The sequence below is a fragment of the Rana temporaria genome, chromosome 1 (genome assembly GCF_905171775.1).
Source record: "Rana temporaria chromosome 1, aRanTem1.1, whole genome shotgun sequence".
NCBI classification, from domain to species: Eukaryota; Metazoa; Chordata; class Amphibia; order Anura; family Ranidae; genus Rana; species Rana temporaria.
In genome coordinates this window covers 484,427,144-484,454,263 of record NC_053489.1, presented here as the reverse complement: position 1 = coordinate 484,454,263, position 27,120 = coordinate 484,427,144, and the positions used below count along the sequence as shown (strand labels likewise).

General features: G+C 46.8%; 1 protein-coding gene across 5 annotated transcripts in view; it reads right to left on the bottom strand.

Annotated features, from left to right (window-relative positions):
- PPP3CA (protein phosphatase 3 catalytic subunit alpha) overlaps positions 1-26,548 on the bottom strand; it is a 353,670-nt gene extending 327,122 nt beyond the window's left edge. For 2 of the 5 annotated variants that reach the window (XM_040329963.1, XM_040329973.1), the window contains exon 1: positions 25,971-26,548. In XM_040329963.1, the coding sequence (XP_040185897.1) occupies positions 25,971-26,028 (58 nt within the window). In that variant the 5' untranslated portion in view covers positions 26,029-26,548. The remainder of the gene's footprint in view (positions 1-25,970) is intronic. The other 3 variants (XM_040329989.1, XM_040329982.1, XM_040329997.1) reach the window with 3 other exon arrangements.
- Positions 26,549-27,120: the final 572 nt, after the last annotated feature.

The following is a 27,120-nucleotide window of genomic DNA, read 5'->3' as shown; positions in this document are numbered from 1 at the left end:
AGAGGTGGATCCAACTGGGCAAAGATCGAACCCTGGTGGTTCAGAGGACTGGCTCACTTTCGCCCCGGACCCTCCGGAGGACCCCCCAAGGGAGGAGATGGCGGACCTACAGGCCCCGGAGCCGGTAGGCTTGGACCCGACCATCAAGGCCATGCTACAGGCCTTACCGACCAGACGGGACATTGAAACACTGATACTGAAGCTAGAGGAGACACACAGGAGAGACATTCAGGAAGTAAGAGGGGAAGTATCCACACTTACGGACCGAGTGGCCTCGGGCGAAGAATCAGTGTCCTCCCTGGCGAACCGGGTGTCAGCGTTGGAGCAGGCCCGTGACCAGCACCGAGAGGCGGCTATAACACTCCAACTCCACTTGGAAGACGTGGAAGATCGAAGCCGCCGCTGTAACCTGCGGATTCGTGGGGTCCCCGAGCCGGCGGCGGCAGAGAACGTGAGCGCCAAGGTGATCGACCTCTTCCGCGAGGTGCTGGAGGATCCGGAGGCGGTGGTCACACTGGACAGGGCGCATAGAGCGCTTGGGCCTAAGCCGGCGGATCAAGACAGGCCGCGAGATATCGTGTGCCGCCTTCACCGGTATACCCAGAAGGAAACAATCCTCCGCAAGGCCTGGGATCTGGGGGACATAGAGGTGGACGGCGCCCAGATCCGGATTATGCCTGACCTCTCCAGGGCAACCCTCCGGCGCAGGGCACTACTACGCCCTCTTCTAGACCTCGCCAGACAAACGGACCATACATACCACTGGGGGTATCCAATGTCGGTGACTTTCCGGAAGGATGCCGGCGCTTTCACCCTCCGGACCGCTGCGGACCTACCGGACCTCTTCCGATTTATGGGCACGGAGCCTATCCAAGTCCCCGACTGGCTGCAGTTCTTCCCGCGCCCGACCGGACGATCGGGTGCACCGGCGTACGGAGGTCCCCTCGCCCCACGGCCCCAGAGAGGCAGGAGACGCCGCAACTCGGCTCGAGGACGAGCGGCACGTGAGTAGGCCGTAGGCCAAGCACCTGATCCCTCCACCCGCGCCGCCACACCTTCCCGACCCTACGCTCCCTGCCCCGGAGAAACCTGCACCGCCCACCCGACTACCCGCACTCCTGGAGGCACCCGGTCCCGGATGGTGGACGAGATGGATCTTGACTGGGGGACCCACCCCCCTCCCCTCGCGTACCTCGATTATGGCCGCCCCGCTTGCGGGTCTTTGCCTCAGGCGACATGCGGTACAGACCCTTCTCCTCCTCACTACGGGTGCCCCGGGGAGCTGCCCTCGTCCTTTGATCTCCCTCGGCGGAGGAGACCCTAACAGGGGGACGAGACAGATCCCGAGACCTCGCGCCCCCCCTCCGGGCTGGACACTATACCCCTGGAACGTTAGCACAGCTGCGATCGGGGCCCCACGAATGCTGAAACTTTAGACACTACGTCCCCTCTCCGCAGTGAGAGCAGAAGTAAGCCTGCCAGCCCTGAGCCTGAGAATCCCAAGGTGGACTTGTGTGAGTTATGTACTTTGTTTTATTTTTTAGTCCCCTTGCACAGAAAGGGAGACACGGTTATTACGGCTAGGGGAGGGGAGGGGGGAGCTGTATGTGGGGGAATGTTGAGCTCTGTCATGAAGACCGCCCGGGGGGGGCTACGTGACTCGGAGGGTCTTTATATGGGCCCCATGCCGGGAGGAGGAAGGGGCCACAGCTATTGTTTGGGGGCTTGACACCCCACAACTATTGAGCCCCGGGGCGGCGCAGCACCCCACGATGACGGGAACACCGGAGGGAGCGCGGCTCTCTGAACGGCGGGGGAGGGGGGGAGGCGGGGTGTTTGAGTGGATTGGGCCACGACTCTCACTGTTAATGCCAAAGCCCTTGGGCTGATTGAATCCGAGGATCCTCTGTTTGCACTTATTATTCGTATCTGCAATGCTCCTATGTTTTGTTTGTTTCTTAAATTGCTCGTTCTGATGCTCAGTTTCGCAATCAATGTTGAATGTTTTGCATATTTACGGTTCATGTTCTGTGTTTACACTCTATACAAGCTATGGCTGAGGGGGGGGGAGAGGGCTGGGGGCTCGCTCCCTGTCCCTGTCTAGTACATCCCCCCAACTAGGGCTGCGCTCGATCCCTGGGATACTCCCAGAGAGCGCATATAGCTGACTTCAGCTAATTTAGTTTAAAGCTACCTGGAGGCCACACCTGAGGCCTACCCTTTAAGCTCTTTACTTCTACCTTTCTCTATACCCTCTCTCTGCTACCCTTGCTCTCCTACCCCCCCCTCTTCTCCCGACACCCGACCCTCCCCTATACCACTGCCCCCCTCTACCCCACACCACAGGGCGGGACCGCCTAGCCCCTTGACACCTGGGCGCACGCACACACCTCCCCCCCCCCCCCCCCCCCCCCCCAGCTGCACGAGCATGGAGACTCTGACAGTGACATCATTTAATGTCAAGGGCCTTAATACCCCTGAAAAAAGACGTATGTTAATGCAAGACATGCGACGAATGAGAGCAGACGTTGTGCTGCTCCAGGAGACGCACTTCAAGAAATCCAACCTGCCACTACTGAAAAACAAATTCTTCCCCACAGCACACCACTCCCAATACGCGGAAGCCAAAAGCAGGGGAGTATCTATCCTGATCTCTGCAAGGGTACCCTGGACACCAATAGACGTCCTCGCAGACGGGGAGGGACGGTTCCTCTTTGTGAAGGGGAGGATAGGCGATAAGACAGTAACCTTAGCTAATCTTTACGCACCCAATGTCCGACAGGATGTCTTCCTGAGGAAATCCCTGACACAACTCAGACGCTTTACAGAAGGCCACTTGATTTTGGGGGGCGACCTAAATGTACCCCTGCTCCCGACTGAAGACACATCGACCGGACGGTCGTCCCTGCCTCGTGACGCACGGAAGTGTATTGACACCGCTTTGCGCTCCATGCAAATGGTAGACGCCTGGCGTCTTTTCCACCCTGGCGACAGGGACTACACTTTTTTTTCTAAACCTCACCAAGTGTATTCGAGGATAGATTATTTCCTCATACCTCATAGTCAACTAGACGCGATCCAGAACATCACCATTGGTTCGATCACGTGGTCTGACCATGCCCCAGTCACCCTGAGATACTCCCTATCGGAGACAAATCAGGGCCGGAGGTCGATGTGGAGGCTCAATGAGAGCCTTCTCCAGAATACAGAGGTCATGACGGAAGTCATCACAGAACTCGGTCATTACTTTACCACTAATAGTACACCTGACAGCGAGGCGGGAACAGTATGGGAGGCGCACAAAGCGGTGATCCGAGGGTTGCTCATTAAGCACGGCGCGAGGCTGAAGAGGGAGCGATCACTACAGCTGGGCTCGCTCCTTACTCGGCTCAGTACACTTGAGACTTCACATAAAATAACCCCATGCAGGCAAATCGGCGCGGAACTGGATGTGCTTCGCGCACAGATCACAGATCTTTTGCTCTTTAGAGCCAAGGCGGCACTGCAGACCTGCCGACGGGCCACGTACGAGTCAGGTAATAAATGTGGCAGAATGCTAGCCAACACGCTGCGAACCCGTCGACTAGCCTCTTACATCCCACACGTGCTGTCCAACTCGGGACAGAAACAGTCTACTCCACAACAGATATCGCGGGAATTCGGGCAATTTTATAGTTCGCTATACAATTTGAACAGACCCCCTACTCCAAATACCACGATAAGGGACTATATCTCGTCGTCACTGATGCCCTCTCTGCCCACGGAGGCCCGAGAGGATCTGGAACTCCCCATTACACTTCCAGAAGTCCAGCTTGCGCTGAAGAGCGCCAAGCCGGGGAAAGCCCCGGGCCCTGACGGACTTACCATAGCATACTACAAGACGTTACTACCGACCCTGGGGCACCACCTAGTGAGACTTTTTAACGATCTCGGCTCAGGGAAATTGCTCCACGCCACCACACTGCAAGCCCAGATATCTGTAATACTGAAAGAAGGGAAAGACCCAGCTAGCTGTAGCAGCTACCGCCCCATATCCCTTCTCAACACTGACCTCAAGCTGTTCACTAAAATCCTGGCGTCAAGGCTACAGAGGCATCTCCCGAGTCTGATACACCTGGATCAAGTGGGCTTTGTCCCCTTGAGGGAAGCCCGGGACAATACCATTAAGGTACTTAACCTGATACACATGGTGACTATCAATAAAACCCCGAGTCTGCTGGTCGGAACGGATGCCGAAAAGGCGTTCGATCGAGTGGACTGGCGATTTATGATGGCGACCCTGGAACATGTAGGGATTGGAGAAAAGATGAGAAATTGGGTGACGGCGATATACACCGGTCCGACGGCGCGGGTGAGAGCTAACGGGGTACTGTCAGACTCATTCCCGATAACTAATGGGACGAGACAGGGATGCCCCCTCTCGCCCCTTTTGTTCGCTCTGTCACTAGAGCCATTTTTGTGCCATGTCCGGTTGAATCCTGACATCAAGGGCGTCGTTACCACGAACGCGCAATATAAAGTATCCGCCTACGCGGACGACCTACTTTTCACCCTCACAGACCCCGACACCTCCCTCCCAGCCCTTTTCCGGGAATTCGATAACTATGGCAAACTCTCCAATCTAAAGATCAACCTATCAAAGTCAGAGGCCATGGGCATAGGGATTTCGCAGCACCACCTTGCGCGGCTTAAGACAGGATTCGGTTTGAGGTGGACGGCAGTGGCGCTTAAATATTTAGGGACTCTCATCCCTCCCACACTCTCGCACCTTTACCGACTGAACTTCCCACCCCTTTTGGCAGAAGTCCGGAAACTATTAACTCAGTGGACTAGCGGGCTACACTCGTGGGTAGGCAGGGTTAACATCTTAAAGATGACGATCCTCCCCAAGTTTCTGTACCTCTTGCAGGCCCTCCCGATCCGCATCCCCGGGGAGTATTTTAAACAAATACACTCAGCGTTCATTCACTTTCTCTGGGCGGGGAAAAAGTCACGGGTACACAGGTCGGTCCTGTCCCTCCCTAAAATACACGGAGGCTTGGCCCTACCGGACATTCGGACTTACTATCACTCAGTACATTTGGTGAGACTAATTGATTGGTGCCGTCACGGACATAATAAATTGTGGACGACAATAGAGCAAGATCAGACCGACATCTCCTTGCGACGAGCACCTTGGTGCTCCGCCCCGCTCCCTCCTACGGCCAAAAACCACCCCTTAATAGGAAACACAGTTAGGGTCTGTGCGGACCTTATGGCTCGGCGATCCCTGGCCTCTGGGGACTCTCCTCTCAGACCTATCATTGGTCACCCGCTTTTTGTCCCGGGATTACGGGATAGGAGGTTCCTTAACCTCATGAGGGATGGCCTATTCCAGGCATCCCATTTTAGTGCGGGGGGGAAATGGAGATCGGCAGCAGAACTGACGGACCCCAACGGCGCCTACCGCCTTGACTTTTTGAGAGCAAATCAACTGTCTCATTTTTTAAGTAGCATCCCTCCCCCCCCGACGGGACAAGTTCCAATGACTGAGCTGGAGGAGATGTGCGAGGAATCTGGTGTGCTTCCACACGCTCTCTCCCTACTGTATGCCATACTGATAGCACCATCTGGAGGATATCGGCTACCAGCCCTGGAAAAATGGGAAAGGGACCTGAACACACAGTTCTCACCCGCCAAAAAACAAACCATACTTCACTTCACACACAAATCCTCACTATGCGCAAAAACTCAGGAGACGAATTACAAGATTCTCTCCCGCTGGTACAGGACCCCGGACCTCCTAAACAAACTGTTCCCCAATTCTGCTGGCGTCTGCTGGAGATGCCAGCGGGACAGGGGCACCCTACTACACATCCTCTGGACCTGCCCACGAATCAGGGACTTCTGGGGAGAGGTGCGACGGATTGCCCAAAAATTCACAGGCTACGTGGTACCAGACGACCCGGGCTACTTTCTCCTGCACGCAACCAACATGCCATCTGGAGTTTATAAGAAGTCCGTGGTTCGCCACCTCCTGGACGCGGCCAAGGCCTGCGTGCCTCTCCGATGGAAGTCACCCCACCCCCCGACTGTTGCTCTTTGGCTACATAAGGTAGACGAGATCAGTAGAATGGAGGACTTGATACTCTCTAGCCAGCAACGCCATGAGACATACTCTGAGACGTGGCAGCTTTACAACATCTTCAAGTACTCGGATGAGGGACAGAGTCTCAGAGGGACCGAATGCCCAGTTCCAGCCCCACTGACAGATACATTGCCTGTCCCTTAGGACACCCTACACGTACATGAATGAATCAGACTCATGTTACGCCCCCGCGGGGGCGCTTTACACTGACCCTGCTCGTGCAGACACCACCACCTCCTCCCCCCCCCCCCCCCCACCCCTCCCCTACCCCCCTCCCTTCCCCTCTTCCTATTTTCACTCTGTTAGACTTCTCTATACCTCTCCCTAACTCTTACTCTATCTTCTCCACTGAAAACGGAAAATAGATCTGGAGGTCGGCCCGATCGAGCCCCAATGCCAGGACAACTGAGGACTGATGTACCCTCTTAGAGACAGGTTCCGAGAGTTCTCGGTCACGCCCTTATATCCCACCGCGACATTACTTGTAAAAACCAAAGACCTATAGACATCTCTGTGATTATGCCTGATTTGTACTCTTACTACTGTATCTTGTGTGTATTGGTGGTTCGCGAGGACCGACTTTTTGATGAGAAATAAAAAATTTAAAAAAAAAAAAAAAAAAGAATTACCCATGTCTTATGCCTCGTACACACGACCAGTTTTCCCGTCGGGAAAACTGCCATGACAGCTTTTGGCTGGAAAACTGGCCGTGTGTATGCTCCATGGCAGTTTTCTCGACAGGAAAACCACCGGGAATCGCGGAAGGAAAAATTAGAAAATATTCCCGGCAGTTTCCCTATGGGAAACACTGCGGTGGAGCATACACACGGCCGGGATTCCCGGCCAAAGCTCTCACCGCAGTTTTCCAGACGGGAAAACCTCTGGTGTGTACACGAGGAATATGACCAAGCAGGTTCTTGGTTTTCCCCCCAGGATTCCCTGCAGACTTTTTACCGCCGGGAATCCCGATGGTGTGTACGGGGCATTTGGACATAAACTTCACATCCAGCGTCATTATGTATGGTTGGCAGATAATGTCTTGCAGCCAATGGCATGAATGACAGAATCAATTGGTTTCCATTGCAGATTACAGATTGTGGTATGGGTGACATTTGTGCCAGTGGTTGAATTGCACAATAAAAGAGGATCACATTTATATGTACCATAAAGTGTATGTAAAAAAAAAAAAAAAAAAAAAAAAAAAAAAAAAAAAAAACGCAACGTATGCACCTTTCCCATGTTTTATCCCTTTAACCTGACAGAATACACTCATCTCCTAAGCTCTTTTAGGCCAGATTCACACCTATGCATTTTTAGTGCTTTTTGCATAATTGCACTGCAGGACGTGTTCCATAGGAAACCATGTTAAATGGACTGTAGTGCAAATCTGCAAAATGTACTAAAAATGCCTAGGTGTGAATCGCTTTATTGCCTGACATCAGTCTTTTGCTAAACTACCCAAGCACTCTCACACTCCCATTCTGTAGTCCAAGATCAGACCTAGGAGAGCCATTTGGAAAAAAGTGTGCAGAGGGCACAGGGCAGCTCGGAATTTCTGTTTTTTTTCATCAAACACATAACTAAATGGTATAATAAACACACCAAAACAGCAAAAAAGGGAAGTTCATTGCCAGGGTTTACTTACACTTTAATGCCCATCAACACATATAAAACATTCTTTGCAACAAGTGTGGTAATACACTTGCGTAGGTGTGAATGGCTTCATATATATTCCTTCTACAAACATAATAAACTGCATAAGAATGAGATTTCTCCTCGAAATGCATTTTCATGTAATATAAATTCATGTATTTTACTGCAGGAAAAACAGACAAGAGTGAATAGGCCCTTCAACTATGGACCTCGCCTACAAAATACACAAAGTCCTCACCATACAGGTATGATCTGTTTATCACAGCACATGCTGCTGGCTGCAATGACCGTGGAGCATATAGCTGCAGAAGTCACTACTTGGGCCCATTCAACACGAATGGAAGACGTCCCGACAAGTTGGGTGAAGTAGTTCCACGGGATGAAGGAAAGTCAATTTTCACTCTCATTTTTAATTCACCTTAATTCTCCTTTTGATCAACCTCCCATCCAGCCTATTGTAATATGAGGGCCAAGCGGGAGCTCTCGGTTCCTGGATGCACGTCATACAAGCTCTATTTGTGTGATAAAAAAATGATAAAGATATCATATGGGTACAGTGTTGCATGATCGCGCAATTGTCAAGTGCGACAGTGCTGAAAATTGGCCTAAGCAGGATTGGGGTGAAAGTATCCGGTATTGAAGTGGTTAATACACCTGTAAGTCCTGGTTCACACTGATGTGGAGTGAATCTAATGTGATTTCTGTTGCGACAAGTGCAAGTTTTATGCAATTTGCGAGAGGACTGGGCATAGCTGGAGATTAAATTTGTGCTGCACCCACACTAAACTTTTTAACCAGATCAAAAAAAAAACCGCACTGCATCAATGTAAATGGTCTTCATTGGATTCATTTTTTTAGATGACATGCACAAATCTATGCTTTTCGGATCGCATTGCGGCACATGCGCAGTAGCATCAGCGGCGAGGATCATACACGGCATAGTGATATGCATGCTACACCGGCACTTCAAACTGAAGCAGAAAGATTGTAGCGCTCACTAGAGCTACCACCAGAGGAGAGAAAGAAACCTTAAGGCTGGGTTCACACCTATGCGAATTGGTTACGGCTTAAACCGCATCGAATTTGCGTTACATTATAAAATACATTGATTTCAATGAGGCTGGTTCACATATGTGCGATGCATTCGCACTGCGCATTGCCGAAAAAAAGTGTGCGTTTTCTAGGCATTGCGGTGCGGCTCAGGTGCTAATTCAGGCCCATTATCTTCTATGGGCACGCATCTGATTCGCACATGTGTTCATTTCTCTTCAGGATTTCTCTCATTTAGCTCAATACACTTCCCTCCAACCCCTCCCCTCTCCCAGGTCTCCAAATTTGCATCTAAAACGGAGCTGATCTGCTGAACAGTTTTCTTATCTCTCTGCAGAGATAAGAGAGCTGAAATTCACACTGCACAAGTGTGAATCCGGCCTAAAGTAGAGTGCCACCTATTTCTAAAAGCTGCTTTCATCTACATGCCCACCCGCAATGCATTTCTAAATGGATAATCTTTTTTTTTTGTGCATGAACACCTTATTTTTATTTGTGTATGCGACACTTCCGGTCCAGCCGCCTGGACGATGTCGTCATAAGGCTATTCCCATGGACTCTATGATATCTGCGTAATATATCCCAGGCGTCCAAGGGAATATCCCAATACTGAAATCTCACAAAATTTCCCTGACTGCACCCGACTAAAGAGTTGTCTTCTGATTGACATGTTGCCATATCAATGGGGTGGGAACTTTCTCTGCAGCCACAATTGCTATGGCAACCTCCATTCAACAAACTGTGCTGCACAGAGTCACTACTGCGCAGGTGCAAGATCAGGAGGTGCATGCTGGGTAGCCAGCTACACCGAATCCCGGAAGTAAACAGGAGCGAGCTTCAGCTGCCCACATCTCCCAAGGCCCCTGCCTGCTGACGAGATCGTGTGATTGATTAGAGATGTAACAATTTATAACAGGTATGAATACAGTTACAACCATAGCCAATTACTGTATTGCAAGAAACAATCATGATGGTGCTTAAAAAAAAAAAAAAAAAATTATAATATATATATATATATATATATATATATATATATATATATATATACATATATATACATATATATATATACATACAATTGTGGAGACTGGAGCACGTCTTTAAGGAAATACCACAACATGCTTATTGGCCTAAAGCCATTCAATGAAAAGTCATAAATCAAAGCTATAGACATTTCTAAGAAAAAAGTGATGGTGCTACTCGCAAGAAAAAGAAAAATAGTGGAGTCAAACTATCTGGAGCCCATTGGCCCTGTAGCATTTGCGGCGTCACTGGATGATGCATGCTCTCCATAAATACTCTTCTGCCAAGGCCATGAGCACCACTTAGAGAATAAGAATGCATTTTTTCCCCATTGATTAATGGCATTGTATACGAAAGTATGGGACTCTACATGACAAGTTCTTGAACATATATGTCCCCCAAGCTAAAATTACACAATGGACTATGGAATTATTGTGCAAGGGCCAAAAACATCAGTTTTGATCATAGATATATATAAAAAACATTGAAGGATATTTTTTGACAAGGAGCTGGGACATAGGAAACTCTCCATGGAAAAACAACAGTCCGACTACTATAGAATACAACCAAAGACTTATAACAACTGTCTTAAAGGCACCCTTTCACAGTAGTGGTAAACAACTGCGCATTATAAGCAGTACTTTGGGAATCCAACACAAGTTATGGATCTATTCAACCAGTTAAAAGGTGAAGTTCAGCCAAAGTCTGTTTGGCTGGACCTCGCCTATGGATCCCATGAGTGCAGTTCGTTTTGCACTCCTGTGACCCATTTTCAGCAGACAGCGGGCTGAAGTCCACTCTCTGCTGACATCACCAATTTCCGTCCAGTCAACTTAGGCAAGTATGGTTGAGGGGGTGAATTCTTTACATCTCTTTTAAGCTCATCTCTCCATTGTTGAGGAGTGCCATTTGAGAGGCACATGCATAGAACATCAGTGTGAATTTATATGGTGGTATGAATCTGGCTGCAATTGATTGTTGGCGCTATTTTACTATGTCTAGCCATACACTAACATTTCCCTAATATATTAGGGAGGGAACTGTATTTTACCACTGTGTATATGCCCACATGTGTGAGACTCTATAGCAGTGATGGCGAACCTTGGCCGCCCAGATGTTTTGGAACTACATTTCCCATGATGCTCAACTTTGTCTGAGTGCATGAGCATCATAGGAAATGTAGTTCCAAAACATCTGGGATGCCAAGGTTCGCCATCAATGCTCTATAGTCTTGTGGGCTGCTCAGATGTGATAGGAAGGAAATTCTAAGCACAGAAACTCAATGAAAACAGAGCATGTGCAGAGTAGCTACCACAGCTGCAAAATCCCAAGCTGAATTGGGGGCACGAACAATAGGTGAAGATAGAGAGCAGCAGGATCAACCAGGTTTTTACAGAATACAGAAAATTAGACTCATATTGATTGACTGAGTATCAACAGCATGTAATAAACCATTGAGCATGGGTTCAAACTGACGCGGTGCGGGACACCGCATGTAATTCGAACAGGAATCGCAGCACATTCCTGTGCGAATTACATGCAGTGTCTCACTCTTCAAAAGGTTGAGCAGCCCTGACATAGGGGTGCCTATTAGAAGTCCCCTTATAGGTTAAATCTGGTTCTCCGACATGCCCAAAACACAATGAGAACTATTTTTTGGAATGTAGAATATCAAGCTCCCAAAATAAAGTTGGTAAATGTGTCCCACGATTTACCAAGGGATGGAGATTAGGTGAGAACCACTCTGTTATTAGAGGGAGGTGTCCCATATTGCAGTGCTCATCAACCCTGTCCTCAGGGCCCACTAACAGGCCAGGTTTGCAAAATAACTGAAATACATCACTGGCAGGTAAAAATGGGAGTATGGCCTCAGTTAGGAAATTTCTAATCAAGGTAGTAACGTACCATCATCCGGGTATTGATGAACAAGTGAAAGGGGAGGGTGGGAAAGGGGGAATAGTTGCTGAGGCTAAACCCCAAACAGGCCTGCCCAGTTGGTGTGTGTAAAAAAATACATATTTATTAAAATATTGCATTAAAATTGATGTAAAACAGAAGATTGGTCATATTCTCGACTAGTTTCCCGGGGGAAACCCCGCTTCTTCAGGAGAACCAATCCGAGGGACAGTAATGCAATGAAAAAATATAAAAGATACATGTAATACAGTTCAGCAATTCATTGAAAAGTACATAACAGAGGAATTTTTACCCAATGTGTGACAAAGTAGGCATGGAGCCGAGTCTACCCAGGTGATCCCCCCCCCCCCCCCCCCCCCGCGGCGGACATGGGGGATGGTGCGTGATCTCTGAAAAAATGGCATACAATAGATTAAAGTGGCCCAGTACGTGAATGCAATTGAGGGTGGAGCGGGACAAGGGGGGGTGGGGAGGACGACAAGTGAGGAAGGGGAAGAAGGGAAACAGGAAGGGAGCGAGGAAGGACAGGGGGGGGAGGGAAGGGAAGGGAAGGGAAGGAAAGGAAAGGAAAGGAAAGGAAAGGAAAGGAAAGGAAAGGAAAGGAAAGGAAAGGAAAGGAAAGGAAAGGAAAGGAAAGGAAAGGAAAGAAAGAGAGGGGTCAGGGGTGAACTCACCACAGCAATCTGCATCGACGGATGCATAGGGGGCCAGGAATAAACACGTCCAGTGGTAAAGGGACAATTAAACAGGCTATGGACAAGGCAGGAACCAGTCTGGATGTGTGGGGGGTAATAGGGGAGCAGGGTCCGGTGTAGCTGGTGACTAGCCAGTGTGATGTCAAACATGGAGGTAACCATATGACAAGTATGCAAGGTATTGCATGGACTGAAGTAAGGCACCCCTGAAAGTCCCCACTAAAAGTCCGGGGGTCGTCTGGCTAAGATGTCTTGAATGAAATTGGCCGGAGCGGGATCCACGCTAGCTCATCCGTGGGCCGAGACCCATTAATGAGCTCCCCAACCAGGGCACACCCCGACGCCGTCAGGGCGGCGGCGGCCGACGTCTCCGGGTCAGCTTCCCCACACTGCGCAGGTGCCTGCCTACTTCGTCACACATTGGGTAAAAATTCCTCTGTTATGTACTTTTCAATGAATTGCTGAACTGTATTACATGTATCTTATATTTTTTCATTGCATTAGTCCCTCAGATTGGTTCTCCTGAAGAAGCGGATACCCCGCGAAACTAGTCGAGAATATGACCAATCTTCTGTTGTACATCAATTTTATTGCAATATTTTAATTTTAATAAATATGTATTTTTTTATCCATACTTATTTATACTCATCAGTACCGACATAGTCCACACACCAACTGGGCGGGCCTGTTTGGGGTTTAGCCTCAGCAACTATTCCCCCTTTCCCACCCTGCCCTTTCACTTGTACATCACAGGCAGGGGTGGACTGACAACTCATGGGGCCCCCGGGCAATAGGAGATTATGGGGCCCCCGGGAAATAGGAGATTATGGAGCCACACAGTATACGCACGCACACACACACAGAAAAGGTACCGGAGAGGCGGGGCAGCTATAATCTTGGGATAAAAAAAAAAAAAGATTTTTACATACTGTCCTTGGTTTTACCGAGTCTGGCAACCCTGGTGGTGCCCCCTAGTAACTTGAGGCCCTCGAGCAGTGCCCGAGTAGTCAATCCGCCTCTGATCACAGGTGATATCATTTGCTGCCCAGTGATTGCAGTATTCTAGTCTGCATTTCCCCAAGGTAATACATAAAACCTGGCTTGTTAGTGGGCCCTGAGGACAGGGATGATGACCACTGCCATATGGGGAATGCCCATTAGAAGTCCCTGCAGCCATATAATAACCTATGATCATGTTTTAACTACTAGCTGTGGGCCCCATTATTAAAACAGAGCGATGTGATTCATCATTTGATTGTTGTGACCAGAAAAGAATGGTGGTAAGGCATTTTTCCCAGCCGTCTTCTCTGCACAGGCTCACAACGTACCGCATGATTTCCAGCGTGGAATGTATTTATCAGAGAGACCGGGAATTTTGCTTTGCCACTGGGGCTCTTTCAGGTAGACGTCCCATCTTGGCAGGATGTAGCAAGTTCATTTGAGAATCTAAGGGCTACAATAACACCATGGACAGCTCATTAAACTGAAACTTATAGTTAATACGGCGGTTCCCAGATGTTGAAACAATATGACAATGTGATCGCATAAAGCAAGGCAAAGCCTGTTGGTCACACCTTCAGTAGCTGGCACCCAGCTAAATCAATAAAACACAGAATACATTCAAAACAACTTTTGTTGACCTCTCTAAAGGCACAATGATAAATAGCCTGGAGCATCTGCCTTGTAACTGATGAGCTGTAAACCATTATTACAGAGCTCTAGTCCCAAAGGGAATTGGTATGCATTGTACTACCCACAACTGCTCATAACAGAAGAAGCTTATGAGAACTTCTGCAATAAAAAGCAATCCATCTCATTACATTTCAGGACCAACAGAATTCGAATAGCTTAAGATTCAAGGACACGACATTAGCCAGGACTAGATTAAAGACGCTGCACTAGTCCAGTATGGAACTGAATTTTTTTTATCCTAAATATAGATAGAGTGTGTGTATATTATATATACATACATACATACATACACACACACAGATGATAGTCACCGCTCCAATAAGGTATGTGGATGAATCCGTATCCTCTCAGAGAAACCCAGGTGCCGGCAATGCACAAAGCAATTGTAGAAAGAAATGTTTGGACAGCCACACTCTGGAAAAACCTTCTTGGTTGCCTTTTATTGGTAAAAGTATTCAAACACCACACATCACAGCAAAGAGAGGGGCATACAGCTGATGTTTCGCACTATCAATCAGTCCTTACTCATAGCACACACACACATACATACACACAAAGCCTCTGATCATTGCAAAAACAGATATAGGGCCCATTTATATAGGCGACTAAAACACTGTGCTTAGATGCATACAACGTATAGTATTGAACAGTGGCGGCCCATCCATATGGGGCTCAGGGTGCCACCCCCCCTAATCTATGTGTCCAGCCGCTAATCTACATGTAGGGCGCCGGACACATAGATTCCAATGTTTTTTTTATTTTTTTCCCCTGAAGCACATGATTAGAGCCGGAAGCTCTAATTGGCTTCAAAAAAGGTGGGCTCGGGGGAGCAGAGCACGGCACCCCGAGCCAACCCACTTGTGCGACAATAGCGCATTAATAATTAGCTATGGTCTTCCCGATTCTCCTCCTGGCCAATCAAGAAGCGGGTCCTAAAACCTGGTTGGCTGGGAAAAGTGATCGTATTGGCCAGGCTGGTGGGCGGACATACTAGCGAGCGACAGGGGGGCGGTCAGGACCGACCGACTTACTGTGAGGAGGGGTGGTGGGTAGTTTGCATGCCGCCCCCCTCAAAATGGAGCACCAGCCTCCACTGGTTTTGAATGCATCTAAAAACATAGCACTACTGGAATCAATAGAGAGACACACACACACACACACACACACAAATCTACAAACAAAAATACGTGTTGCGTTTAGCGGCAAACAAAAAATATAGGAAGTAGCTCCAGCCAAGGCTCTCAATATCTGCAAATTTTATGCATGTATGTGTGTGAAGGCACATAAACATGTGAGCGTGTGTACGCATAAAGCCAACTGTACGCATCTAAATATGGGTACTTTAAGTGCCTATTTTGTGCAGGGTCTTCTGCTAGCTCTGCCAGCATTCCATTCCATTATACATTCCATGTATGCATATGTATGTGTGACTGGAGCCATACAAGCATTTTTTGTTTTAATTGAGAAATATATACCGTAGTGCACGTGTCAAACACATATTCTGCCAGGCCATTCCATATGGCCCTCACACCTCTCCTGCAGTTGCAGAACCCCACCCCCATATGGTCTGTGCTGCCGACTGCATAGAGGACAGAACACCTCCTACAGATCCTGCACCTCTCTGAATCTGTAGCATCCCCTCATCTCTGCCTCCCCTGGTCTCAGCATTCAGCAGCTCACCCTGTTGTAGAGCATCCGTAGAACAGTCTGTGATCACAATTTATGCAATAAGATAGATTTAATATCAACACTCCAGCCACGTCCAGTACTCCAACCAATGCACTATCCCCATGAAATTAAAATATAACCGTGACATAAAGTAGCATTTTGCATCAGTTGTAATAAAGTATTTTTAACTCTTATACCTTAACCCCTAGCCCTGAACTCTATTCTCAAACTAAAAACACAAACCTTGAAATTTTGGCCATTCTTCATGTATTTGAGGCTATAAGCACATACACAGTCTAGAAGGCAAATCAACTTTAGAAAAATAGGTTGGTAGATACTAATATACTCTATATACATAGGTTGGGTGGATACTAAATATACGCTATATATCCATAGGCTGGGTAGATACTAAATATACGCTATATATCCATAGGTTGGGTAAATACTAAATATACGCTATATATCCATAGGTTGGGTAAATACTAAATATACGCTATATATCCATAGGTTGGGTAGATACTAAATATACGCTATATATCCATAGGTTGGGTAAATACAAAATATACGCTATATATCCATAGGTTGGGTAGATACTAAATATACGCTATATACCCATAGGTTGGGTAAATACTAAATATACGCTATATATCCATAGGTTGGGTAAATACTAAATATACGCTATATATCCATAGGTTGGGTAGATACTAAATATACGCTATATATCCATAGGTTGGGTAAATACTAAATATACGCTATATATCCATAGGTTGGGTAAATGCTAAATATACGCTATATATCCATAGGTTGGGTAGATACTAATATAAACCATATTCGTAGGTTGGGTAGCAAGCAACGAATATAGACTAGAAGGCAAGTGAAATATTGTAGCAAGAACTGCCTTATATAGCATACTTAAAATTGGGTTTTTGTTTGATGAGATGCATCAAATAAACATTATTCAACAATTATTACACATTAGCTTGCAGGATTTGTATCATAATGTGTCATAGACGTGTTTCCCTGCCTGGTAAACCAACATTCACTTGATGATGGACTAGATCTGACTCGTCAAATGTGCAGCTCCATGTATTTTACACAACCACTGCTATAATAATTACTTTAGATAAAAAATAAATAAAAATTATATATAAAAAAGGTGAATACAAAGTTGAGTGATCTAGGATATATATAATGCATGATATTTAACATGCCTACAGACATGATACAATAGATAGCCATTGACTGTAGAAAGATTTTTTTCACCAAACACCCACTTACACGTGTATCATGCTCTTTGTTACTAGCTTGCTTGGAAAACTATCCAACATATTTGGTACATTGTATCTTGATTAAAAAGAATCCTAGCTACTAACTATTTACATTATAGACTATAATGCAAAATGCACCAGAAGCAATGCAGCCAATTCATGACATATCGATTATATTATTGTTTTTTTTATTATTCTTCTCCTACCCCATAGGCACCAGAGTTGCAAGTATCACAAAATAGCAGTTGGGATGTCAGACCATATACTAAAAATTATGGATAGAATGCACACATTGTCACTTAGCGGAGCTTTAGCAGTGTTTTTCGGGCGCTGGCAGTGTGAAAGGGCTCTGAAAGCACTCAGGCTTTCACATTGGGATTGCAGATGCAATGGCATTTGAGGACCACGTATATGGTGGAAGCCCAGGTCTTTGCACAAGCACCTTCAAAACTGTGGCTCTTTGCTTGATGTTATTTGGCCCTTGGGCACTATTCGTCCCATGGATACAAGACACTATTCTGCAAACTGAAAATGGGGCACCATTTCTTCCAATAATACCAATGATGGAACAATGCTCTTCTGCCTAATACCAAATGTGGCGTGATTTATGCCCACTAATGCCAGGAAAATGTCCACTCTCGCTGGCCATAGTCAAGCCCCTCTAAAATCTATAGGATAATAAACTGGCCCTTTGTTTAGAAAGTTTGCAGGCCCCTGTTTTATAGCATGTATTACCCTTGATATCTGCCTGAATACAGTCATGCAGTCAAACAATCACTGTATCTTATATGTTGTAGTCACCGTTTGGCTTGTCATCTTCCACCTAACTCTGACCCTTAAATGCGCACTCTGGATGAACTGTGGCTCAAAAGCAGGAGAGGTTCTCAGACCACATCCACCTAAGTCCCCCATATGCTGGTAATGGGAATTCAACATAAATTTAGCTTTTGATAAAAATCAAAACAGGTTTGGTCTATTAGTGTCATCTCATCGCACTCGCCGCCTCTCAGCCCCAGTACACATCCTCTCTTGCAACAAATACGTAGGTGTTAGTCAGAGTTTATAATTACTGAATATAAACAAGACTAAAAACACACTATACACTACATAAGCTAAAAAGTAAAAAAGATATTCCGGCTAGGAATAGGAAGTCACTAGAATAGATTTATAGCTGGCTATGTTTCGTCAAAACATCAATCTTTTAATGTCGATAAATAAACATGACAGTGTTTACACAAACACCAATTATGTCCTTACATATGAAGATGGCATCTTCCTTTCAAAATTAGTCTGCAGCAGAGTGTATCATGTAATCCTTGTCTGATACTCGCATACTCTAACCAGTTGTAGTAAATGGATCCCGACCATAGATGAGGAAGAAATACATCCCCATAGATCTATAGCATCCTGATTAAAAGGCTCCCAGACTGCTGCATCTACTAGTCTGTCAAGCTTGTTTGACGAGTGCAATCAGCAAAGTGCAAAAACCAATAGCCAAACAGCTGTCAGCATTCTAAAGCTCTAAATCGAAGAAAGTTGGCATTTGACTAGTTGCGTTGGGTTATCATCAGCACTCTCTGCACTGACAGTGTATGTAAATCTAAAAATTAAAATTGAATATACTGCAACTTACCAGTCTCTATATGTAGATGTGGTGGCTGCATTAGATTTTTTTTCCCCAAGCTTGTCCCCCCCCCCCTTTATTTTCACCTGGTGATCCTGCCAGTAGCATATTTCCTCTCCTATTATGACAACTCTTACCTGAATGCAGCTTCTCTCACCCAAAACTCCTCTAATAACTTTCAGGTCTTAGGGAAACCCTGGTCAGATAAATTCACCTGGGGTCATTGGGAATTGCTCCATTCACCTTGTTTAGGTGGATGGAGAAATCAGTGCCCATCAGCTGCCAGTCAGTGCCCCATCAGAAACGCTTGTCAGTGCCCAAAGTGCCAATCAGTGCCCATCAGTGCTGCACATCGGTGAAGGAGAAAACTAAATTTTATGACAAAGAAAAACTTTGTTTTGTTTATTTAGCAAAAAATAAAACCTCAGTGGTATTCAAATACCACCAAAAGAAAGCTCTATTTGTGGGAAGAAAATGATAAAAATTTAGCTTGGGTACAGTGTTGCATTACTGCACAATTGTCATTCAAGCTAAAAACTACCCTGGGCAGGGAGGGGGGTAGAGTGCCCTGTATTGAAGTGGTTAAAAAATGTATGATATATAAATTCAAGGTGGTTATTATGACTAAGGCTTTATAGACTGAAACGTGTCAACGGACTTAATCTGCATTTGTCCACTGTGGCTATTCAATAAAATGAAACATTTTAAAGAGAAACAACTGGATTGCGGATCATTTTTAACCACATTATGCTTCTCAGCCAACGACTGTGGATTGAGCACCTGGGAGCTCTGCTATCTATGTGTTGTATGGGTAGTAGCTCTGACTTTTCTGTTTATACTTTTTTGCCCTAAAATACATGGGATTTAGGGTTGTGGAAATTAAAGATTAATTCCTCGATTAATCGTAAATTTTGTTGATCCGCACTTTGTTGATCCGTGATCCGAACGGGTCACCATATGTGGATTGGCACACCATGTGATCCGCGGAGCTCCGCTGCTGCCTCGGTCATAAGAAAGGCCGCGGCTTCGGCCTAGCTCCTGGAGCGGTGGCCATCTTGGTCCACACGGCGGCGGCCTAGGTGAGCCTAGAGCAGCGCGCTGACGTCATCACCAGGCCTCAACTGCTCGTGTTTGGCCAGCTTCTCTGGTAAGACTAAGCAAGCACTAATCTTCCTATACAGTGGGGGAGATGTGGACCATATTACAGTGGGGGAGATGTCTGTGGATATTACAGTGGGGGAGATGTCTGTGGATATTACAGTGGGGGAGATGTCTGTGGATATTACAGTGGGGGAAATGTCTGTGGATATTACAGTGGGGGAAATGTCTGTGGATATTACAGTGGGGGAAATGTCTGTGGATATCACAGTGGGGGAAATGTCTGTGGATATCACAGTGGGGGAAATGTCTGTGGATATCACAGTGGGGGAAATGTCTGTGGATATCACAGTGGGGGAAATGTCTGTGGATATTACAGTGGGGGAGAGGTCTGTGGATATTACAGTGGGGGAGAGGTCTGTGGATATTACAGTGGGGGAAATGTCTGTGGATATTACAGTGGGGGAAATGTCTGTGGATATTACAGTGGGGGAAATGTCTGTGGATATTACAGTGGGGGAAATGTCTGTGGATATTACAGTGGGGGAAATGTCTGTGGATATTACAGTGGGGGAAATGTCTGTGGATATTACAGTGGGGGAAATGTCTGTGGATATTACAGTGGGGGAGAGGTCTGTGGATATTACAGTGGGGGAGAGGTCTGTGGATATTACAGTGGGGGAGAGGTCTGTGGATATTACAGTAGGGGAGAGGTCTGTGGATATTACAGTGGGGGAGATGTCTGTGGATATTACAGTGGGGGAGAGGTCTGTGGATATTACAGTGGGGACTATATGGTGGTGATCCGAGAAAATGTATGTGCATTATAATTAATCGAAATTAGTCAGTTAAAATCGATAAAAAAAAAATTAAAAAAAAAAAAGATTAATCGAACGCGAAAATTTTAATCAGTAACAGCCCTAGTTGTAAGTAATTTTCTAGCAAATAATGCAGATTTTTAAATATGTCTGTCAAAAAAATTGCTTAGGACACATCCTATCACCAGACTGTTTATTTCGGCAACAAACTTCCTATAATATTGTATGAGCATTTCATAGATCTTATGCATGATATTTACATGTAAAGCCTGCATTATGTAAACCTGCAAAAGCCCCGAAACTGAAGCTGGGTATCACCATCTTACATACAATGTCAGCAGCCCCAGCAAACTCAGAGCCGTTGATCTGCCGTGCTGGTTCCAACTATCGTGGAAGTTTCAGCACATGCGCAAACTGATGTGCTGAGACGGTTCCAGCTATCGGGAAAGTTCCTTCAAGGACTGCGCAGGCGCAAACTTGCTGACGGAAATCCCCGAACCGCGGCCGGCATCCAGGGCGACGTTGATTTCGAGGTAAGTGGCCAGTCGGCCTCACATCCTCACTGCGCTCGGACGGCCTCCTGGCTCTTTTTTTAACATCCTCCAATCCACGGGGATGTTAAAGAATGAGCCTGGATGCCGGGCGAGGTTCGGAGATTTCCGTCGGGAAGTTTGCGCCTGCGCAGTCAGTGAAGTAGCTTCCCCGTTAGGGGAACATTGAGGACAAGTCACCGTGACTCAAGTGACCCTTTATAGTTTTTCTTTTCTCTCCTCCCCCATTAGCTACATAAAAAGGTTATGCAATGTGATAAAGGGAGGGGCAGAAGAGCTGGGCCAGCACAAAGTAATTAGACACTCCCAGTAGAGGAGAATGCTATAGTGAACAGAGAGAGATGGGCTATGCTAGGAAAGCGACTCTTCTAAAATGTATGAATTTGATAGAAAATGGGGCATATTGCGAGTCAATAAAAAAAAAATATATATATATATATAAAAAAGTAAAGCACTGCACGTAAACATTTGTCTTTCTGAGCTTCTACCAGCAGATGTTGGTGACAGGGTTCTCTTTCTACGTAACCTGTCAGGACAGAAATATGGCAGCTAGGCAGTCTTTGAGATGGGCCAAGCCTATGCACATTAGGTGTTCTGACACCCAATATACACATACTTGTATGTGACTCATCCAGCCATGAAGGAAGGGTAAGGATAACAGTCCAAGATCATTCAAGTCAGAACAAGTCAGGAATGGCAACGGTCATACTTCTAGCCTGACAGGTTCACTTTACTTCTCCTCTGAAATAAATGCTTCACAATCCCTTGTAGCCAGGTCAAAATATAGGCTTGCAGTCCCTGCAGTTCTGAGAATGACAACACTGTGCATGCAAGGTTTCCTTTAGGTGGAGCAGGAATATGAATGGCTTGACTTATTTCTGAATGACTCGGCATATCCTCAGCCTGCAAAGATCTTCTGATAGGTGGAGATGGGAATCCCTAACCTGTAGATGCACAGGGTGATCCCAGAACATCAATTTACTGGTAACTAGCCCCATACACACTGGACATTTGCTATAGTGACCGGAAATGGTTTTATCATCCGTATGATCATAGAGGAGTAAACTATAGAGACCGGAAATGTTCTTTTTTTTTTTGTTTTGTATTTTATCTGTATGATCGCCATTTCCACAGTTGGGAAAGCATGGTCTACTAACAGCTCTCAGATATTGGGAACATATACAGATTAAAACAACAGTTGTTGGCTACTAGACAACTTAGTTTTTGTGAAGACTCATCGTACTCTTGAAATGTAGTTATGTTAGGGCTAATTTATATATCACTTCACCGCATAAAAATACATACATTGGGGGTTTCACACATTAGTCAATCACGTTTGTTTTTTGTTTTGCCGACCACACAGAAACAAAAAGGTTAAATCTTATTGGTTGCTTCAGTTTACCTCAATTTGCACCATTTCATTAAATATGCAGGGACTTTCCTCTTCTATGAAGACTGTATGCATTAATCTTATTATATGATTCAGGAGGCGAGGAAGGAAATCCCTTGCCCTGCCACTGTAGTATGATTGTTACAGTCACCCCTGTAAACATCTTGTGTTCTATAATGGAGGCGAGGTGTCCATCCTGTTCATGAGTAATTTGTAACCATGATCCATGGTCCTAATAAACCTGTGCTTCTGAAAACATAACAATTCCCATGTGTGAACACAGCAAGGTGTAATTGCTGACAATTCAGCACATCACTTTGTATTCTGCAGTCATTGATTGGGAAATGCAGAAGGACAAGCACAGCAAACAGAAAGCCTGGGACCTTAAATCAGCCTTCCTCAAGCGCGGTTCCTCAAGAGGTTTCTAGGGGTTCCTTGGGCAATGAGCAATTTCTGCCTCTCACATAAGCCAGCACTGATGCCAATGTTCTTTTTAGCGATCTATAAGGGGGGGGCATTCTGCCCGCCAGAGCAAGAAGCATTCTACCCCCCAGTGCAAGGGGCATGCTGCCCCCTGCCCGCCAGTGCGAGGGGCATTCTTCCCACAAGTGTGAGGAGCATTTTTCCCCCACTGACCGCCAGTGTGAAGAGCATTTTTTCCCCCACTGACCGCCAGTGTGAAGAGCGTTTTTTCCCCCACTGACCGCTAGTGTGAAGAGCGTTTTTCCCCCACTGACCGCTAGTGTGAAGAGCGTTTTTTCCCCCACTGATCGCCAGTGTGAAGAGCGTTTTTTCCCCCACTGACCGCCAGTGTGAAGAGCATTTTTTCCCCCACTGACCGCCAGTGTGAAGAGCATTTTTCCCCCCACTGACCGCCAGCGTGAAGAGCATTTTTCCCCCCACTGACCACCAGTGTAAAGAGCATTTTTTCAACTGTCCACAGGTATGAGGGGCATTCCTTCCATTGACCACCAGTGTGAAGGCCAATATTCCAAGTGACTATTGCACGAATGCCCAGAAAGCTGTAGATATAGTAATTACTATCAGGGGTTCCCCAAGACCATAATGTTATTTCAAGGATTCCTCTCCATTAAAAAGGTTGATGAAAAGCTGTACATGTACAATACATAAAAACCTGATAAAACAAATTTTAAAAAAGGAATTCTGACTGGCTTCTGCAATGTTTTTTCTTGGCAATGAGCACCTATTATGAAAAGTGATGCCTCCACCTGAAATAAGGGTTAACTTCAAACCAGTGTGGAATGTGGCACTGCTCCTACTTGCAGCTCTCCTTGTACTAGACTCAGGAATTCACCATAGGCTGACTCGTTCTTCATCACTCTTCCTTAATCCAGATAGAAGCGTGAATGTATACATATAAATACAGCTACATCCATAACAGCATTAGAAAAAAAAGGGAAGGAGAATATATGACATGTATCTGGAAATAATGCCATGCTAGAGGCCTCCTCTGACCATCATGGGGTTAAGCAGAAGACTTAACAGAAAGTGTTAGGTATTCACAATATGTATCACTAAATCTCGTCTCCAGAGGAGACACCAATTTGAGGACATATTGACTGCAGGGTTTTTCCAAGTAATACAGCTTCCTCCAGGGCATCCTTCAATCCCTTGGTGCAACATTCCTTCCCACACTGTAATAACTAAGAATTCATCACACGTGATTAGCCATTGTATGGAACAGAGCACCTCCGCACTGAAATATATGGAGACTTCCACTGACAAGACACTGGCCATTGGGTCAGAATGACATCACATCGCAGTGTTCGCACCGAAATGTCAAAAGGATTGTGAAAAAGGGAACCGTATCGGCAGGCCGGGCAAACATGTGCCATTGCCACCCTTGGCCCCAGGCAAGATCACATTTAGCATAATTCTGGATGGATGGATGCATATATGGATAGAAAGACGTTGCATAATAAAAAAGGCCATGAAGGCACAAGATGCAGTGTAGAATATGCAATGATTTATTAAGGGCACACCACATGAGCAAATTAGCATAGTCCACCATCCAACCTACCAGCCCCATGCAGACGTGGGAACCCTACCAGCCCCCCAACCCCATACAGATGTGGTGAATCTACCAGCCCCATGCAGACGTGGGAACCCTACCAGCCCCACACAGATGTGGTGAATCTACCAGCCCCATGCAGATGTGGTGAATCTACCAGCCCCATGCAGATGTGGGAACCCTACCAGCCCCATGCAGATGTGGTGAATCTACCAGCCCCATGCAGATGTGGTGAATCTACCAGCCCCATGCAGATGTGGGAACCCTACCAGCCCCATGCAGATGTGGTGAATCTACCAGCCCCATGCAGATGTGGGAACCCTACCAGCCCCCCAGCCTCATACAGATGTGGTGAATCTACCAGCCCCATGCAGATGTGGGAACCCTACCAACCCCCCATGCAGATGTGGACTGTCACTCCCGTAGCACTGTAATGCTGTACCTGTCTACTATGTACTCAAGGGGGATGGTGTGCAATGTTGTGGGGGGGGGGTCTGGAGGCAAAATGGTGTGGATGGTAGCTCGTTTTCCCATGTTGTGGGTTTAGAGAATGAACACGTAAGAACCTCCCCTGACAACCTAATACCACCCCACCCAATAGATTGATTCCAGTAGCAGACAGCCCCTGATTCTGGGAAAGAGAAGTCACTGCAGTGCCTGAAACCTTTACCAAACAGCACAATCCATCAGATCAGGAAAGGGGGCTCAGCACCACTGGGTCCTATAAGCAGATCAGAGAAGGGGGCTGAGAACCCCAATACTGAATTCTATCATCACATAAGAGAGTTCAGCACCCCAATGCTGGATCCGATCAGAGAAAGGGGCTCAGCACCCCAATACTGGATCCTACCATCAGATCAAAGGGTTCAGCACCCCAATACTGGATCCTACCATCAGATCAGAGGGTTCAGCACCCCAATACTGGATCCTACCATCAGATCAGAGGGTTCAGCACCCCAATACTGGATCCTACCATCAGATCAAAGGGTTCAGCACCCCAATACTGGATCCTATCATCAGATCAGAGGGTTCAGCACCCCAATACTGGATCCTACCATCACATCAAAGGGTTCAGCACCCCAATACTGGATCCTACCATCAGATCAAAGGGTTCAGCACCCCAATACTGGATCCTATCATCAGATCAAAGGGTTCAGCGCCCCAATACTGGATCCTATCATCAGATCAGAGGGTTCAGCGCCCCAATACTGGATCCTACTATCATCAGATCAGAGGGCTTAGCACCCCCATACCATGACATAAGAAGGGAGTGAAGACCGTGCAATCCCCCCCCCAATATACTGCAATGTAACACCCCCATGCAGTGACCATCCCCGCGATCCGATCGCCCCCAGCTGTCTTACCTTTCACCGCCCTGTCTAACGTTGACATTTTGGGGTCCATCGCTCTGTGCTCAGTCATGTCCAGATGGTGTGTGCACTGCAGCCTGTCACACGGTGAATGTCTTTAAATCCCGGTTCGGAGGTGAACTTGTGCCGTATTTGTCCCTCTTCAGATATGATTCACCAGCATGAAGAGAAGTCTCATGTAGATCAACAGCCCTCCCCCCAAAAACAATAAAAAATAGACACAGATTGCTGCAGTTAGCACTGAAATGCAACAGCCTATCTCCAGACAGAGACACTGCTACACTGTATTCCCTGACTGCCTGTGCACAGCCCGCACTCTCCCTCTCTCTCCCTCTCCCTCTCTCTCTTCTCTCTCACACACACACACATACACATACATACATGCAAAGGCACTAGCACTCTACACCATCAGATCTCAACCTATCCTCAGCTCAGCTTGGGTTACAAATCTGCTCCCGCCCCTTGCTCCCTACGCGCCTCCTCCTATTGGCCCGGGAGGCCCATCAATCAGGGGGGGAAGGAACCCTTTCAGGTATTTCCCTTCCCTAAAGCTGACTGGTGTTACTATGGCTCTGTGCGCTGTCACTTTGGCTGCAGAACAAGGAAGTGGAAGTGGAGGTGGAGTGGGCGGAGGAAAGCACAGTGCTGAGCACGGCTTGGCAGGGAGAAGCCCCGCTAATGATTCCTATGCAGCAAGGCAGGGGATGCTCGGCTATGCAAAGGCCGTCTAGATTGGAGGTCGTGTCAGCGCTCCGGATTGGACGCCCGCGGGCCGCTCCTTATTGGCTTTCCGCACTGTGCGCGGCCCCGCTGACTTCCTGTCAGGTTATTATACATGGGGGGATGACTAGAAAAAGAAGCGTGGAGAATAGAGACCGCGGCTGCTCTACTTTATGACTGCAATGGCTTCTGTTCCTTCACATAGGACAAGCCGAGTCTTCTGTACATGGGTGGAAGTAGAACACTCTCACTGGAGTCACCTCACCGCCATCACCAATCACTGGACTAATATCATGGCATAGGGGAGCATCATTCTCCACCTTCTAGTCATCTACCACTCAGCATTTCCTTCTCTCATGCGGGTCTAAACATCACTTCATAAATACAATCCTATACTAATCGTGTGTGTGTGCGCACACTATAG